This window comes from Anomaloglossus baeobatrachus, chromosome 7 (assembly GCF_048569485.1).
Source record: "Anomaloglossus baeobatrachus isolate aAnoBae1 chromosome 7, aAnoBae1.hap1, whole genome shotgun sequence".
NCBI lineage: Eukaryota > Metazoa > Chordata > Amphibia > Anura > Aromobatidae > Anomaloglossus > Anomaloglossus baeobatrachus.
In genome coordinates this window covers 285977593-285996750 of record NC_134359.1, presented here as the reverse complement: position 1 = coordinate 285996750, position 19158 = coordinate 285977593, and the positions used below count along the sequence as shown (strand labels likewise).

The 19158-nt window shown below is 54.4% G+C and overlaps 1 protein-coding gene across 3 annotated transcripts in view; it reads right to left on the bottom strand.

Moving 5' to 3' along the window:
- CHTF18 (chromosome transmission fidelity factor 18) overlaps positions 1-19158 on the bottom strand; it is a 250478-nt gene that overhangs the window by 66940 nt on the left and 164380 nt on the right. For all 3 annotated transcript variants that reach the window (XM_075318322.1, XM_075318323.1, XM_075318324.1), the window contains exons 15-16: positions 11924-12092; positions 11518-11742 (exon numbers count right to left, since the gene is read on the bottom strand). In XM_075318322.1, the coding sequence (XP_075174437.1) occupies positions 11518-11742; positions 11924-12092 (394 nt within the window). The remainder of the gene's footprint in view (positions 1-11517; positions 11743-11923; positions 12093-19158) is intronic.

The following is a 19158-nucleotide window of genomic DNA, read 5'->3' as shown; positions in this document are numbered from 1 at the left end:
TGCCCACGGTTGGCCCACCGTGAGATGCCACAGATCCGGGTACCACGACCTCCTCGGCCAGTCTGGAGCGACGAGGATGGCGCGGCGGCAGTCGGACCTGATCTTGCGTAACACTCTGGGCAACAGTGCCAGAGGAGGGAACACATAAGGTAGTCGAAACTGCGACCAATCCTGAACTAATGCGTCCGCCGCCAGAGCTCTGTGATCTTGAGACCGTGCCATGAATGCCGGGACTTTGTTGTTGTGCCGAGACGCCATGAGATCGACGTCCGGCGTTCCCCAGCGGCAACAGATCTCTTGAAACACGTCCGGGTGAAGAGACCATTCCCCTGCGTCCATGCCCTGGCGACTGAGAAAGTCTGCTTCCCAGTTTTCTACGCCCAGGATGTGAACTGCGGAGATGGTGGAGGCTGTGGCTTCCACCCACAGCAGAATCCGCCGAACCTCCTGGAAGGCTTGCCGACTGCGTGTGCCGCCTTGGTGGTTGATGTATGCCACCGCCGTGGCGTTGTCCGACTGAATTCGGATCTGCCTGCCTTCCAGCCACGGCTGGAACGCCTTTAGGGCTAGATACACTGCCCTTATATCCAGAACATTGATCTGAAGGGAGGACTCTGGCTGAGTCCAGGTACCCTGAGCCCTGTGGTGGAGAAGAAGGGAATTTTGTTTACTTACCGTAAATTCCTTTTCTTCTAGCTCCAATTGGGAGACCCAGACAATTGGGTGTATAGCTTCTGCCTCCGGAGGCCACACAAAGTATTACACTTAAAAGTGTAAAGCCCCTCCCCTTCTGCCTATACACCCTCCCGTGCATCACGGGCTCCTCAGTTTTAGTGCAAAAGCAAGAAGGAGGAAAGCTAATAAACTGGTTAAAGTAAATTCAATCCGAAGAATTATCGGAGAACTGAAACCATTCAACATGAACAACATGTGTACACGAAAAAAACAACAGCCCGAAGGGAACAGGGCGGGTGCTGGGTCTCCCAATTGGAGCTAGAAGAAAAGGAATTTACGGTAAGTAAACAAAATTCCCTTCTTCTTTGTCGCTCCATTGGGAGACCCAGACAATTGGGACGTCCAAAAGCAGTCCCTGGGTGGGTAAAATAATACCTCGTAATAGAGCCATAAAACGGCCCTATCCTACAGGTGGGCAACCGCCGCCTGAAGGACTCGTCTACCTAGGCTGGCATCTGCCGAGGCATATGTATGCACCTGATAGTGTTTGGTGAAAGTGTGCAGGCTCGACCAGGTAGCCGCCTGGCACACCTGCTGAGCCGTATCCTGGTGCCGCAAAGCCCAGGACGCACCCACGGCTCTGGTAGAATGGCCTTCAGCCCTGAGGGAACCGGAAGACCAGAAGAACGGTAAGCTTCGAGTATTGTTTCCTTGATCCACCGAGCCAGGGTGGATTTGGAAGCCTGTGATCCCTTACGCTGCCCAGCGAGAAGGACAAAGAGTGCATCCGAGCGGCGCAGGGGCGCCGTACGGGAAATGTAGATTCTGAGAGCTCTCACCAGATCTAACAAATGCAAATCCCTTTCACATTGATGAACTGGATGAGGACAAAAAGAAGGTAAGGAGATATCCTGATTGAGATGAAAGGTGGATACCACCTTCGGAAAAAAATTCCGGAACCGGGCGCAGTACCACCTTGTCCTGGTGAAACACCAGGAAAGGAGCCTTGCATGATAGCGCTGCTAGCTCAGACACTCTCCGAAGTGATGTGACCGCAACTAGGAAGACCACTTTCTGCGAAAGGCGAGAAAGAGAAATATCCTTCAAAGGTTCGAAAGGTGGCTTCTGAAGGGCCATCAGAACCCTGTTTAGATCCCGCGGTTTTAACGGCCGCCTGTAAGGAGGGACTATGTGGCAAACCCCCTGCAGGAACGTGCGTACCTGAGGAAGCCTGGCTAGGCGCTTCTGAAAGAACACAGAGAGCGCTGAGACTTGTCCCTTAAGGGAGCCGAGCGACAAACCTTTTTCCAATCCGGATTGAAGGAAGGAAAGAAAGGAGGGCAAGGCAAATGGCCAGGGAGAAACTCCCTGAGCAGAGCACCAATACAAGAATAACTTCCACGCCCTGTGGTAGATCTTGGCAGACGTTGGTTTCCTGGCCTGTCTCATAGTGGCAATGGCCTCTTGAGATAACCCTGAGGACGCTAGGATCCAGGACTCAATGGCCACAGTCAGGTTGAGGGCCGCAGAATTCAGATGGAAAAAAACTGCCCTTGGGACAGTAAGTCTGGTCGGTCTGGTACCCACGGTTGGCCCACCGTGAGATGCCACAGATCCGGGTACCACGACCTCCTCGGCCATTCTGGAGCGACGAGAATGGCGCGGCGGCATCTGACCTCGGATATGGTGGAGGCCGTGGCTTCCACCCACATCAAAATCCGCCGGACTTCCTGGAAGGCTTGCCGATTGCGTGTTCCGCCTTGGTGGTTGATGTAAGCCACCGCTGTGGAGTTGTCCGAATGAATTCGGATCTTGCTTGCCTTCCAGCCACTGCTGGAAAGCTTTTAGGGCAAGATACACTGCCCTGATCTCCAGAACATTGATCTGAATGGAGGACTCTTGCTGAGTCCACGTACCCTGAGCCCTGTGGTGGAGACAAACTGCTCCCCACTCTGACAGACTCGCGTCCGTCGTGACCCCCGCCCAGGATGGGGGGTAGGAAGGATTTCCCCTTCGACAATGAAGTGGGAAGAAGCCACCACCGAAGGGAATCTTTGGCTGCCTGAGAGAGGGAGACGTTCCTGTCGAGGGACGTCGACTTCCTGTCCCATTTGCGTAGGATGTCCCATTGAAGAGGACGCAGGTGAAACTGCGCGAAAGGGACTGCCTCCATTGCTGCCACCATCTTCCCCAGGAAGTGCATGCGGCGCTTCAGGGTGTGTGACTGACCTTGAAGGAGAGATTGCAACCCTGTCTGCAGTGACCGCTGTTTGTTCAGCGGAAGCATCACCATCGCGGAGAGGGTATGAAACTCCATGCCAAGATATGTCAGCGATTGGGCCGGTGTCAGATTTGACTTTGGAAAATTGATGATCCACCCGAAACACTGGAGAGTCTCCAGAGTAGCGTTGAGGCTGTGTTGGCATGCCTCCTGAGAGGGTGCCTTGACAAACAGATCGTCTAAGTAAGGGATCACCGAGTGTCCCTGAGAGTGGGGGACCGCTACTACCGTTGCCATGACCTTGGTGAAAACCCGTGGGGCTGTCGCCAGGCCGAAGGCAGTGCAACGAACTGAAGGTGTTCGTCCCCTATGGCGAAACGCAGGAAGCGCTGATGCTCTGGTGCAATCTGCACGTGGAGATAAGCATCTTTGATATCGATCAATGCCAGGAAATCCCCTTGGGACATTGAGGCGATGACGGAGCGGAGGGATTCCATCCGGAACCGCCTGTTTTTTTACGTGTTTGTTGAGCAAGTTTTAGGTCCAGGACCAGACGGAAAGACTCGTCCTTCTTTGGAACCACAAACAAGTTGGAGTAAAAACCGTGACCCGGTTGCTGAAAAGGAACCGGAACCACCACTCCTTCTGCCTTTAGAGTGCCCGCCGCCTGCATGAGAGCATCGGCTCTCTCGGGAGGCGGGGATGTTCTGAAGAATCTAATCGGAGGACGAGAGCTGAACTCTATCCTGTAACCGTGAGACAGAATGTTTCTCACCCAACGGTCGTTTACCTGTGGCAGCCAGGAGTCGCAAAAGCGGGAGAGCCTGCCACCGACCGAGGATGCGGCGTGAGGAGGCCGAAAGTCATGAGGAAGCCGCTTTGGTAGCGGTACCTCCGGCGGTCTTTTTAGGACGTGACTTAGACCGCCATGAATCGGAGTTCCTCTGATCCTTCTGAGGACTTTTGGACGAGGAGAATTGGGACCTGCCCGCGCCCCGAAAGGACCGAAACCTCGACTGTCCCCTCCTCTGTTGGGGTATGTTTGGTTTAGCCTGGGGTAAGGATGTGTCCTTTCCCTTGGATTGTTTGATGATGTCATCCAATCGCTCACCAAACCAAGCGGTCGCCAGAAAATGGCAAACTGGTCAAGCACTTTTTGGAAGCAGAATCTGCCTTCCATTCCCGCAGCCACAAGGCCCTGCGTATTGCCACCGAAGTGGCGGACGCAACCACCGTCCGGCTCGCAGAGTCCAGGACAGCATTAATGGCGTAGGACGCAAATGCCGACGTCTGAGAGGTTAAAGACGCCACTTGCGGCGCAGACGTACGTGTGACTGCGTCAATTTGCGCTTGACCCGCTGAGATCGCTTGGAGTGCCCATACGGCTGCGAATGCTGAAGCAAAAGACGCGCCGATAGCTTCATAGATGGATTTCAACCAGAGCTCCATCTGTCTGTCAGTGGCATCTTTGAGTGAAGCCCCATCTTCCACTGTAACTATGGATCTAGCCGCCAGTCTGGAGATTGGGGGATCCACCTTGGGACACTGAGCCCAGCCCTTGACAACGTCAGAGGGGAAGGGTAACGTGTATCCTTAAGGCGCTTGGAAAAACGCTTATGGACAAGCTCGGTGTTTCTGGACTGCCTCCCTGAAGTCAGAGTGGTCCAGAAACGTACTCTATGTACGCTTGGGGTACCTGAAACGGAATCTCTCCTGCTGAAAAGCTGACTCCTCAGCCGTTGGGGCTGAGGGAGAAATATCCAACATTTGATTAATGGACGCTATAAGATCATTCACTATGGCGTCACCATCAGGTGTATCCCGGTTGAGAGCGGCCTCAGGATCAGAATCCTGATCAGCTACCTCCGCTTCATCATACAGAGAGTTGCTGAGACCCTGAACAATGTGATGATGTCCAGGGAAGCTCCCAGCGAGCTCGCTTAGGAGGTCTGGGACTGCGGTCCGTGTCAGAGCCTTCACCCTGGGACCTATGAGACACCCCGGGAGCACATTGTCGGTCCAACGGGGGGGACCAGGGTGCAAGATTCAACGGTGCCCATGGTCTGAGATACCGGTCTGGACTGCAAGGTTTCGAGCATCCCAGCCATAGTCTCAGAAAGTCTATCAGCAAAAACTGCCAACTCCGTCCCCGTCACCTGGACAGTGTTAACAGGTGGGTCTCCCTGGGCCACCATTAGCAGATGCTCCGGCTTAGTAAGTGCTACAGGGGCCGTGCATTGCACACAATGAGGGTCTGTGGAACCTGCCGGTAGTATAGCCGTACATGCGGTACAGGCAGCATAGTAAACCTGTGCTTTGGCACCCTTGCTTTTCGGGGACAACATGCTGTTATCTCCTCTGAGCAATCCAGGAGGGTATATAGCCAAAAATCAATAGTGCGACCGTACAGTGCAATGTAGAGCATACAAGCATATAAATATATATGTACACTTCGGCACTAGTGGGGTCAGCACCTCAGGTGCTGCTTATGTGATCACCAGAATCCCTGTCTGGGACCCCCAGAGCTGGTCTCCCCTCTCCAGCAACAGAAAAGCCGACAGGAATGGCTGCCGGCGTCCTGTGGAGAGGAGGGGGCCGTGGGCGTGCTCCAGAAAGTGCGGGAATCCGGCGTCCCCACTGTGCTCAGTGAGAGGGGTGGAGTATGCAAAGCATGCTCCAGCTCTCAGCGCTGACGTCTTGTGCAGCGTCACGCCCTTCCCCTGACTGGCAGGCCTGTGGGCGGGAAACAGTGAGACTAGGCCGCAAAAGCCGGGGACTAAAGTGATAAGCGCGGCCGGCGTATAAGCGCGGTCGGCGCGGAAGTCCCCGGCACACTAACAGTCCCAGCCGCGCCGCAGTGTAAAAATGGCAGCGGCGGTCAGCGCGGCAGTCTCCAATAAACGAACACACTCAGCTACGCTGCAGTGTGTAATGGCACAAGCGCGGTCAGTGCCGCCGTCCCCGGTGCACTAACACACCCAGCAGTGCTGCAGTGTGTCTGTGCGCGGTCCCCACGGGGACACAGAGTACCTCAAAGTAGCAGGGCCTTGTCCCTGTGATACTCGGCTCCTTGTCCAGCAGAATCCCCAGGGGCTGTGGATGGAGCACGGTCTCAGTGCCTGGAGACCGATTAGGATCCCACTTCACCCAGAGCCCTAAGGGGGATGGGGAAGGAAAACAGCATGTGGGCTCCAGCCTCCGTACCCGCAATGGGTACCTCAACCTTAACACCGCCGACAAGAGTGGGGTGAGAAGGGAGCATGCTGGGGGCCCTTTAGTATGGGCCCTCTTTTCTTCCATCCGACATAGTCAGCAGCTGCTGCTGACTAAACAGTGGAGCTATGCGTGCATGTGTGCCTCCTTCGCACAAAGCATTAGAACTGAGGAGTCCGTGATGCACGGGAGGGTGTATAGGCAGAAGGGGAGGGGCTTTACACTTTTAAGTGTAATACTTTGTGTGGCCTCCGGAGGCAGAAGCTATACACCCAATTGTCTGGGTCTCCCAATGGAGCGACAAAGAAAGACCGCTCCCCACCCTGACAGACTCGCGTCCGTCGTGACCACAGCCCAGGATGGGGGGCAGGAAGGATTTCCCCTTCGACAGAGAAGTGGGAAGAAGCCACCACTGAAGGGAGGCCTTGGCTGCCCGAGAAAGGGAGACGTTCCTGTCTAGGGACGTCGACTTCCTGTCCCATTTGCGAAGAATGTCCCATTGAAGTGGACGCAGATGAAACTGCGCAAAAGGAACTGCCTCCATTGCTGCCACCATCTTCCCTAGGAAGTGCATGAGGCGCCTCAAGGGATGCGACTGGGCTCGAAGGAGAGATTGCACCCCTGTTTGTAGTGAACGCTGTTTGTCCAGCGGAAGCTTCACTATCGCTGAGAGAGTATGAAACTCCATGCCGAGATATGTCAGTGATTGGGCCGGTGTCAATTTTGACTTTGGGAAATTGATGATCCACCCGAATCTCTGGAGAGTCTCCAGAGCAATGTTCAGGCTGTGTTGGCATGCCGCCCGAGAGGGGGCCTTGACAAGCAGATCGTCTAAGTAAGGGATCACCGAGTGTCCTTGAGAGTGTAGGACTGCTACCACTGTTGCCATGACCTTGGTGAAGACCCGTGGGGCTGTCACCAGGCCGAAAGGCAGTGCCACGAACTGAAGGTGTTCGTTCCCGATGGCGAAACGCAGGAAGCGTTGATGCTCTGGTGCAATCGGCACGTGGAGATAAGCATCCCTGATGTCGATTGATGCTAGGAAGTCTCCTTGGGACATTGAGGCGATGACGGAGCGGAGAGATTCCATCCGGAACCGCCTGGTTTTCACGTGTCTGTTGAGCAGTTTTAGGTCCAGAACGGGACGGAAAGATCCGTCCTTTTTTGGCACCACAAACAAGTTGGAGTAAAAACCGTGGCCCCATTGCTGAAGGGGAACAGGGATCACCACTCCTTCTGCCTTCAGAGTGCTCACCGCCTGAACAAGAGCATCGGCTCGCTCGGGGGGTGGAGATGTTCTGAAGAAACGAGTCGGAGGACGAGAGCTGAACTCTATCCTGTAACCGTGAGACAGAATGTCTCTCACCCATCGGTCTTGGACATGTGGCAACCAGGCGTCGCAAAAGCGGGAGAGCCTGCCACCGACCGAGGATGCGGTTTGGGGAGGCCGAGAGTCATGAGGAGGCCGCTTTTTACTATGGCGTCTCCTTCAGGTGTATCAAGGTTGAGAGCGGTGTCAGGATCAGAGCCCTGATCTGCCCCATCCGCTTCATCCTCCAGAGAGTCCTCATGCTGAGACCCTGAACAGTGTGATGAAGTCGAGGGAAGCTCCCAGCGTGACTTAGACCGCCATGAATCGGAGTTCCTCTGACCCTTCTGTGGCCTGTTGGACGAGGAGAATTGAGATCTGGCTGAGGGCCGAAAGGACCGAAACCTCGATTGTACCTTCCGTTGTGGAGGTCTGTTTGGTTTGGACTGGGGTAAGGACGAGTCCTTTCCCTTGGATTGTTTAATGATTTCATCCAATCGCTCGCCAAACAGGCGGTCGCCAGAAAATGGCAACCCGGTTAAGAACTTTTTGGAAGCAGAGTCTGCCTTCCATTCACGTAGCCACATGGCCCTGCGGACTGCCACCGAATTGGCGGATGCTACCGCCGTATGGCTCGCAGAGTCCAGGACAGCATTCATGGCGTAGGACGCAAACGCCGACGCCTGAGAGGTTAAGGACACAACCTGCGGAGTAGAGGCACGTGTGACTGCATTAATCTCAGACTGACAAGCTGAGATAGCTTGTAGTGCCCATACGGCTGCGAATGCCGGAGCAAAGGACGCGCCAATAGCTTCATAGATGGATTTCATCAGGAGCTCTATCTGCCTGTCAGTGGCATCCTTGAGTGATGCACCATCTGCCACTGCAACTATGGCTCTAGCCACCAGTCTAGAGACTGGAGGATCCACCTTGGGACACTGAGCCCAACCCTTGACTACGTCAGGGGGGAAGGGATAACGTGTGTCATTAAGGCGCTTAGTAAAGCGCTTATCTGGAAAAGCTCGGTGTTTCTGGACTGTATCTCTGAAGTCGGAGTGATCAAGAAACGCACTCCGTGTACGTTTAGGAAACCTAAAACGGAATTTCTCCTGCTGAGAAGCTGACTCCTCAATCGGAGGAGCTGGAGGAGAAAGATCCAACACCTGATTGATGGACGCTATAAGGTCGTGCTGCTCCAGCCGAGGGGGGCCTGGGGTCAATGATTCAACTGTACCCGGGGCCTGTGTTACCGGTCTGGACTGCAAAGCTTCTAGTATCTTAGCAGACCATTTATCCATAGACTCAGACAGTTTGTCAGCGAATACTGCAAACTCTGTCCCTGTCACCTGGACAGTGGCAGCAGGTGGTTCCACCTGGGCCGGGGGTCCCACCAGTGGCAGAGGCTCCGGCTGAGCCCGCTTAGCCGGTCTGGGACTGCGGTCCATGTCGGATTCCTCACCGTGGGACCTATGAGTCGCCCCAGGAGCACTTTGGAACCTGCAGGTAGCATAGCCGCACATGAGGTACAGGTTGCAAAGTAAGCCTGTGCCTTGGCACCCTTGCTTTTTGCGGACGACATGCTGTTGTCTCCTCTTAGAGCAATCAGAGAGGGTATATAGCCAAAGCAATAGTGCGGCCGTACAGAGTAAATGTATACAATATAATCATACAAAATATACACTTCGGCACCCAGGGGGGCCAGCACCTAGTGACAGGTGCGGCTTACCGACCGCCTGCAGCGGTTGTGTGACCACCAGATTCCCTGCCTGGGCCTCCCAGAGCTGTGGAGCTCTGTGTTGTCTCCCCTCTGAAGTTCTCCAGCGTCAGAAGTGCTGATAGGAATGGCTGCCAGCGTTCTGAGAGGAGGAGGGAGCCATGGGCGTGCCTCAGAAAGTGCGGGAATCTGGTGCCCCACGGTGCTCAGTGAGGAGGATACGAAGTATGCTCCAGCCCTCAGCGCTGATGTCCAGTGCAGCGTCCCGCCCTTACCCCTGACTGGCAGGCCCGGGGGCGGGAGTATGCGGTACTAGGCCGCAAAAGCCGGGGAGTAAAGTTATAAGCGCGGCCGGCAAACAAGCGCGGTCAGCGCGGTAGTCCCGGCGCACCAACACACCCAGCAGCTGCTGCAGCGTCCATAACACAGGCGCTCTATGCGCCGTCCCCAAGGGGACACAGAGTACCTCAGAGGAGCAGGGCCTTGTCCCTGACGATACCCGGTCTCCTGTCCAGCAGATTCCCCCAGGGGCTGCGGAGGGAGCACGGTCCCAGTGCCTGGTGACCGGTTAGGATCCCACTTCACCCAGAGCCCCTAAGGGATGGGGAAGGAAAACAGCATGTGGCTCCTGCCTATGTACCCGCAATGGGTACCTCAACCTTAACAGCACCGCCGACCAGAGTGGGGTGAGAAGGGAGCATGCCGGGGGCCCTGTTATGGGCCCTCTTTTCTTCCATCCGATATAGTCAGCAGCTGCTGCTGACTAAATTGTGGAGCTATGCGTGCATGTGTGCCTCCTTCGCACAAAGCATAAAAACTGAGGAGCCCGTGATACACGGGGGGGGTGTATAGGCAGAGGGGAGGGGTTTACACTTTTAAGTGTAATACTTTGTGTGGCCTCCGGAGGCAGAAGCTATACACCCAATTGTCTGGGTCTCCCAATGGAGCGACAAAGAAACATGCATTTTCCAGTTTGCAAGACGCACTTTTTCCCCCCCAAAACTGGTGGAAAAAAATGGGGGTGCGTCTTACAAACCGCATATGGCTTACCGGGGCGGCAGTGGTGGTGCAGGGTCGGCGATACGAAGGGGGTGTCACTGCAGTGGAGCAGCTCATGAGGGTCAGCGATACTGCGGGCTCGTGGGGTGTCAAGGCGCTGGGCACTATTGATATGCCAGCAAGCTTGGGTGTCGTGGCTTAAGAGAGGGTCAGTGTGCGGCAGCGGAGGGTCGGCGATACTGCGGGCTCGTGGCGCCATTGATCTGCGAGCTGCTTTGAATCGTCGGTAGTTGACGCGATAGACTTCACGAAGATGGCCGCTGAAACCAATCTGCGCACGTGCCGCCTCCGCGGCCATTTTGTTGAACTCCATTGTGTCAATGGCCGGCGATTCAATGGAGCCCACAGAAGGCCGGCAGGTCAATGGCGCTCGCCGCCCCCACGAGCCCGAAGTATCACCGACCCTCCGCTGCTCCACACTGACCCTCTTGAGCAGCAAAACCCCCTCCTCTGAAACCGCCGGCAGATCAATGGCGCTCGCCGCCGTAACACCCCACAAGCCCGCAGTATCGCCAACCCTCCGCACACTGACCCTCGAGCCACGACACCTCCTCCGACGAGCCTGCAGTATCGCCAACCCTCCGCACACTGACCTCCTTGAGCTGCGACACCGCTCTTGTAAGCCCGCAGCATCACCAACCCTCCTGAGCCGCAACACCCCCTCCTTTGAGCCTGCAGCCTGCCTCCTGTGACTTTCCTCCACCACTGCCACTAACCCTGGTGAACTAATATAAGAGGCATTAGGATAATAAAACGAACCCTCATCTTAAGGCTGGGGCCACACGGGCACTACTGCGATCCCCTTGCATGAGACTCGGCTCGTGCTGGCAGTACAGCAGAGCCGAGTGTCATGCTTGTGTCCTTGCAACTGAGGTCCGTTCGTGCGAGCAGACCTCAGCTGCGGGGGGCGGGCCGGCACTCAGGAGGGGAGGGAGGGATTTCTCTCCCTCTCTCCTGCGTAGTCAGCTATAGCCATTCTCGCATTGCACTGGCAGTACACCGGTGTACCGCGAGTGCAGTGCGATTTTTCTCTCGCCCCATTCACTTGAATGGGTGCGAGAGAAAGAGTCTCGGATTACAATCGCAGCATGCTGCGATTGTTTTCTCAGTCCGATTAGGGCTGAGAAAATAATCGCCCATGTGTGCTGTCACACAGGCTAGAATTGGTCCGAGGGGAATGCGATGTTTTATCGCACTCCACTCGCACCGATTTTCTCGCCGTGTGGCTTAGCCCTAAAAGTAATTTTTTTTTTTCATATTATCTTCCTTAAGATTTGAGATGAGTCTTCTAATCCGGTGCATCTTATAAAACGAATGATATGCTACCTCATAATGGCTGTTGGGATAAGAAATTCGAGGGATGTTTGAAGCTGCGAAGAAGAGATGGAAGGCCACCGGGAGGAACGGCAGGTATCTCATCAGCTGGAAGTTCTGTCCGTGCATTATCGTCGTGTTCACAATGTCTGTGAATCCCAACCAGTCCAGAGCCGAAACCACCGTGCCGAAACTGGACTCCTTCACTTTCATGTTTAAAAAGTTATCATAGAGACCCTGCGGAGAGCGACAAGTCGTTAAAAGCAATTTTTTTCAGGTGTTGCGTACAAAAAAACAAAAATTGCATTTCACATCTATGGTGTATATAGAAACATGAAAACGCGCCGCTGTTCTCCCTCCCCATACACAGAGGGAGCGAGCATCTCCATCTAAGTGTTCTCCAATCTCTAGGACTCACCATCGTCAGCTTCTCATATTCCCCCGTCGACGTAGTCAGGTGCAATATATGGTGAAATCTTTGGCCCAAAACGCTTAAAGGAGTCCTGCCCAACACATTGAGGGGGTCATTGTCATTTCCAAGAAGCAGCTGAAGATCTGGGGTGGTGACATCTAGACCAATGCGTTTTCTGGGGAGAGAAAAAAAAACAAAATATCGTCAAGCATCGAAATATGGTTATCCCCATCGGTTTTTGCTCAGTCTCCATTTTCCAAGACCTGCAACAATTTAATTTTTGCACTGATGGAGCCATCTGGGGGATCTTTTTTTATATTGATGCGGCTTTTGGGGTCGCTAAGATGTTATGATTGATCCTTGCAACTTGGGTGTTTTGTAAAAGCTTCTTTATTTTGATAGATTGTACTTATAGATGCAGCGATGCCCAATGTTCTTTTTACTTTATTGTTAATGGAGGGGGAAGGGACGATTATCTAAAAAAAAAAAGAATTTTATTACTTACCGTAAATTCTTTTTCTTATAGTTCCGTATTGGGAGACCCAGACCATGGTGTTTAGCTTCTGCCTCCGGAGGACACACAAAGTACTACACTTAAAAGTGTAGCTCCTCCCTCTGAGCTTATACACCCCCTGGTAGTCAGTCCCAGCCAGTTTAGTGCAAAAGCTGAAGGAGAATAGCCACCCACAAGTAGAACCGAGTAAGAACCGGAACAACCGGAGACTTTGTCCACGACAACAGCCGGTGATAACACACAGAACAAGAAAATTGCCAACAGGCAACAGGGAGGGTGCTGGGTCTCCCAATACGGAACTATAAGAAAAAAATTTACGGTAAGTAACAAAATTCTCTTTCTTTATCATTCCTTTGGGAGACCCAGACCATGGGACGTTCCAAAGCTGTCCCTGGGTGGGAATAAACAGAAAAAACTAAGAAGTAGGCGGAGCCTAACTTCACAAGTGGGCGACAGCCGCCTGAAGGATGCGTCTGCCCAAGCTCGCATCTGCCGAAGCATGAGCATGCACTTGGTAGTGCTTCGAAAAGGTATGCAGGCTAGTCCAAGTGGCAGCCTGACAGACTTGTTGAGCTGTAGCCTGGTGCCTAAAAGCCCAAGAGGCACCGACAGCTCTGGTCAAGTGTGCTTTGATCCCCGGCAGGGGAGGCACCCGAGTACTCTGGTAGGCGTCCGAAATGGTCGATCTAATCCAACGGACCAAGGTCGGCTTAGAAGCAGAGAGACCCTTGCGCCGCCCTGTGGTTAGCACAAAAAGAGAGGTGCACCGCCTAAGCGCAGCGGTGCGAGACACAGATCCAGAGAGCACGCACCAGATCTAGAGTATGCAGCGCTTTCTCAAAGCGATGAACAGGGGCCGGACAGAAGGAAGGCAAGGAAATATCCTGGTTAAGGTGGAAGGGAGAGACCACCTTAGGAAGAAAGTCCGGGGTCGGACGGAGAACTACCTTGTCTTTGTGAAAAAACAAAAAAGGTGACTCCGAGGAGAGCGCAGCCAAAATCAGAGACTCTCCTGAGAGAAGTTATGGCAACTAGAAAGGCCACCTTTTGAGAAAGACGATACAAAGAAACCTCCCTAAGGGGCTCGAAAGGGGGTTTCTGCAATACCGTGAGGACCAAGTTAAAGTCCCAGGGATCCAAGGGCCGCCGATAAGGCGGAATGATGTGAGACGCACCTTGCATGGAGGTGCGGACCTGAGCCAGCCGGGCAATACGCCGCTGGATCAGCACTGATAGAGCTGAGACTTGTCCCTTGAGTTGAGAGACAGTCCTAGCTGCAGAACGGACTGTAAAAAAGACAGAAGGGTCGGCAACGAGAATGGCCAAGGAGAATGGCCGGAAGAGCGACACCAGGACAGGAAAATTTTCCAAGTCCTGTGATAGATCTTGACGGAGGAAGACTTACGGGCCCGAGTCATAGTGGAGATGACTTCAGGAGGAATACCAGAAGCCGTCAAAATCAAGGACTCAAGAGCCACGCCGTCAATCTGAGAGCCGCAGAATTCGGGCGGAAAAACGGACCTTGCGAGAGCAGGTCTGGACGGTCCGGAAGATGCCACGGCATCTCCACGGACAGTTGGATCAGGTCCGGATACCAAGCTCGCCTGGGCCAGTCCGGTGCAATGAGGATGACTCGACGGCCCTCCATTCTGATCTTGCGCAGGGCTCTGGGCAAGAGAGCTAGAGGGGGAAACACGTAGGACAGACTAAACTGGGACCAGTCTTGAACCAGAGCGTCCGCGGCGAAGGCCTGAGGATCGTGGGAGCGAGCCACGTAAACCGGAACCTTGTTGTTGTGACGGGATGCCATTAGGTCCACGTCCGGAGTGCCCCACTTGCGGCAGATTCACTGAAACACTGTCGGGTGCAGGGACCACTCGCCACCGTCCACGGATTGACGGCTGAGATAATCTGCCTCCCAGTTTTCTACGCCAGGGATGTGGACTGCGGATATGGTGGACTTGGAGTCCTCCGCCCATTGAAGGATGCGTTGGACCTCCAACATTGCCAGGCGGCTGCGTGTCCCGCCTTGGTGATTGATGTAGGCAACCGCTGTCGCGTTGTCTGACTGGGCTCGAATGTGCCTGCCCGCCAACAGGTGGTGAAAGGCTACAAGAGCTAGAAGCACAGCTCTGGTTTCCAGCACATTGATTGAAAGGGCTGACTCGGATGGAGTCCAAGTGCCCTGTGCTCTGTGGTGGAGATGTACCGCTCCCCAGCCGGATAGGCTGGCATCCGTGGTGAGAATCACCCAGGACGGAGTCAGGAAGGAGCGCCCTTGGGACAGGGAGAGGGGTCGAAGCCACCACTGAAGAGAGCTCCTGGTCCGTGGCGACAGAGCCACTAACCTCTGTAAGGAGGAAGGCCGCTTGTCCCAACAGCGGAGAATGTCCAGCTGCAGAGGACGCAGATGGAACTGGGCAAAGGAAACCGCCTCCATGGAGGCCACCATTTGACCCAGCACCTGCATCAGACGCCTGAGGGTATAACGGCGGGGCCTCAGGAGAGAGCGCACCGCCAACCGGAGTGACAGCTGTTTGTCTAAGGGCAACTTCACAAGTGCCGACAAAGTCTCGAACTGCATCCCTAGGTACGTGAGACTCTGGGTCGGAGTCAGAGTGGATTTGGGAAGATTGACAATCCACCCGAATTGGGCTAGGGTGGCGAGAGTGAGCGAAACAATACCCGAAGGGCCGTGGCTAACCCGAAGGCGAGAGCCACGAATTGGAAATGATCCTCTCCTATCGCAAAACGTAACCAACGCTGATGTGACACTGCGATTGGCACATGTAGATAGGCATCTCTGATGTCGATGGACGCCAGGAACTCCCCTTGGGTCATAGAGGCAATGACTGATCGCAGTGACTCCATGCGAAAATGCCGCACCCGGACATGCTTGTTGAGAAGCTTGAGATCCAGGATGGGCCGGAAGGTACCGTCCTTTTTTGGAACTAGGAAGAGATTTGAGTAAAAACCTCTGAACCGTTCCTGAGCGGGAACTGGGACAATCACTCCGTTTGCCTGCAAGGACGCCACGGCCTGTGAGAAGGCGGCGGCCTTGGAGCAGGGGGGAGTTGAGAGAAAAAATCTGTTTGGAGGGCTGGAAGAGAATTCTATCCTGTAGCCGTGAGATGAAGGGAATTTTGTTTACTTACCGTAAATTCCTTCTCTTCTAGCTCCTATTGGGAGACCCAGACAATTGGGTGTATAGCTTCTGCCTCCGGAAGCTACACAAAGTATTACACTTTAAAAAGTGTAACCCCTCCCCTCTGCCTATACACCCTCCCGTGCATCCCGGGCCCATCAGTTTTGGTGCCAAAGCAGGAAGGAGGAAACTTATAAATTGGTCTAAGGTAAATTCAATCCGAAGGATGTTCGGAGAACTGAAACCATGAACGAAAAGAACAATTCAACATGAACAACATGTGTACACAAAAGAACAAACAGCCCGAAGGGAACAGGGGCGGGTGCTGGGTCTCCCAATAGGAGCTAGAAGAAAAGGAATTTACGGTAAGTAAACAAAATTCCCTTCTTTGTCGCTCCATTGGGAGACCCAGACAATTGGGACGTCCAAAAGCAGTCCCTGGGTGGGTAAAAGAATACCTCGATAAAAAGAGCCGAAACAACGGCCACCTCTTACAGGTGGGCAACCGCCGGCCTGAAGGACTCGCCTACCTAGGCTGGCATCTGCCGAAGCATAGGCATGCACCTGATAGTGTTTTGTGAAAGTGTGCAGACTCGACCAGGTAGCCGCCTGACACACCTGCTGAGCCGTAGCCTGGTGCCGCAATGCCCAGGACGCACCCACGGCTCTGGTAGAATGGGCTTTCAGCCCTGAAGGAATCAGAAGCCCAGAAGAACGGTAGGCTTCAAAAATCGGTTCCTTGATCCACCGAGCCAAGGTTGACTTGGAAGCCTGCGACCCCTTACGCTGGCCAGCGACAAGGACAAAGAGCGCATCAGAGCGGCGCAGTGGCGCCGTGCGAGACACGTAGATCCGGAGTGCTCTCACTAGATCTAACAAATGCAAATCCTTTTCACATTGGTGAATTGGATGAGGGCAAAATGAAGGTAAGGAGATATCCTGATTGAGATGAAAAGTGGACACCACCTTAGGGAGAAAGTCCGGGACCGGACGCAGAACCACCTTATCCTGGTGAAATACCAGGAAAGGGCCTTTGCATGACAGCGCTACAAGCTCTGACACTCTACGGAGTGAAGTAACCGCCACTAGAAATGCCACCTTCTGCGAAAGACGTGATAGAGAGACATCCCGCAGCGGCTCAAAAGGTGGTTTTTGAAGAGCCCGTAGAACCATGTTGAGATCCCAGGGTTCCAGCGGACGCTTGTAAGGTGGGACTATGTGGCAAACTCCCTGCAGGAACGTGCGGACCTGCGGAAGCCTGGCTAGACGCTTTTGAAAAAACACGGAAAGCGCCGAGACTTGACCTTTGAGAGAGCCGAGAGACAAACCCTTGTCCAATCCCGATTGAAGGAAGGAAAGAAACCTGGGTAAGGCAAACGGCCAGGGGATAAACCCCCTCTCAGAGCACCAGGCTAAGAAGATCCTCCAAGTTGTGTGATAGATCTTGGCTGACGTTGGTTTCCTGGCCTGTCTCATAGTGGCAATGACATCTTGAGACAACCCTGAGGACGCTAAGAGCCAGGACTCAATGGCCACACAGTCAGGTTGAGGGCCGCAGAATTCAGATGGAAAAATGGCCCTTGAGATAGCAAGTCTGGTCGGTCTGGGAGCGCCCACGGTTGCCCCACCGTGAGATGCCACAGATCCGGGTACCACGACCGCCTCGGCCAACTGCGACCAATCCTGAACTAAGGCGTCCGCCGCCAGAGCTCTGTGGTCCTGAGACCGTGCCATGAATGCCGGGACCTTGTTGTTGTGCCGAGACGCCATGAGATCGACGTCCGGCGTTCCCCAGCGGCAACAGATCTCTTGAAACACGTCCGGGTGGAGAGACCATTCCCCAGCGTCCATGCCCTGGCGACTGAGGAAGTCTGCTTCCCAGTTTTCTACGCCCGGAATGTGAACCGCGGAGATGGTGGAGGCTGTGGCCTCCGCCCACAGCAGAATCCGCCGGACTTCTTGGAAGGCTTGACGACTGCGAGTGCCGCCCTGGTGGTTGATGTACGCAACCGCCGTGGCGTTGTCCGACTGTATGCAGATCTGCCTGCCCTCGAGCCACCGATGGAACGCCTTGAGGGCTAGATACACTGCCCTTATCTCCAGAACATTGATCTGAAGGGAGGACTCTGTCGGAGTCCAGGTTCCCTGAGCCTTGTGGTGGAGAAAAACCGCTCCCCATCCTGACAGGCTCGCGTCCGTCATGACCACAGCCCAGGATGGGGGCAGAAAGGATTTTCCTTTCAACAGAGAAGTGGGGAGAAGCCACCACTGAAGAGAGGTCTTGGCTTCCAGAGACAGAGAGACGTTCCTGTCTAAGGACGTCGGCCTCTTGTCCCATTTGCGGAGAATGTCCCATTGGAGTGGACGCAGATGAAATTGCGCAAATGGAACTGCCTCCATTGCTGCCACCATCTTTCCCAGGAAGTGCATGAGGCGCCTCAAGGGGTGCGACTGGGCCCGAAGAAGGGATTGCACCCCTGTCTGCAGCGACCGCTGTTTGTCCAGCGGCAGCTTGACCATCGCTGAGAGAGTATGAAACTCCCTCCCGAGGTACGTCAGTGACTGGGTCGGAGACAATTTTGACTTTGGAAAATTGATGATCCACCCGAACCTCTGGAGAGTCTCCAGAGCAACAACGGTCAGACTGTGTTGACAAGCCACCCGTGAGGGTGCCTTGACTAGGAGATCGTCTAGGTAAGGGATCACCGAGTGGCCCTGAGAGTGTAGGATCGCTACGACGGATGCCATGACCTTGGTGAAGACCTGTGGGGCTGTCGCCAGGCCGAAAGGCAGTGCCACAAACTGAAGGTGTTCGTCCCCGATGGCGAAACGCAGGAAGCGTTGATGCTCTTGAGCGATCGGCACATGGAGATAGGCATCTTTGATGTCGATTGATGCTAGGAAGTCTCCTTGGGACATCGAAGCGATGACAGATCGGAGGGATTCCATGCGAAACCGCCTGGTTGTCACATGTCTGTTGAGCAATTTGAGGTCCAAAACGGGACGGAATGAGCCGTCCTTTTTTGGCACCACGAACAGATTAAAAACCGCGACCGCATTCCTGAAGGGGAACGGGGATCACCACTCCTGTTTTCAGAGTGTCCACCGCCTGAAAAAGCGCAACGGTCCGCTCGGGGGGCGGAGATGTTCTGAAAAAACGAGTCAGAGGACGAGAGCTGAACTCTATCCTGTAACCGTGAGACAGAATGTCCCTCACCCATCGGTCTTGGACATGTGGCCACCAGGCGTCGCAAAAGCGGGAGAGCCTGCCACCGACCGAGGATGCGGTTTGGGGCGGCCGAAAGTCATGAGGAGGCCGCCTTGGAGACGGTGCCTCCGGCGGTCTTTGGAGGACGTGACTTAGACCGCCATGCAGAAGAGTTCCTCTGGCTCTTCTGTGGCCTGTTGGACGAGGAGGGTTGGGATCTGGCTGAGGGCCGAAAGGACCGAAACCTCGCTTGAACTTTCCGTTGCTGAGGTCTGTTTGGTTTGGGTTGGGGTAAGGACGAGTCCTTTCCCTTGGATTGCTTAATAATTTCATCCAATCGCTCGCCAAACAGTCGGTCGCCAGAAAAAGGCAAA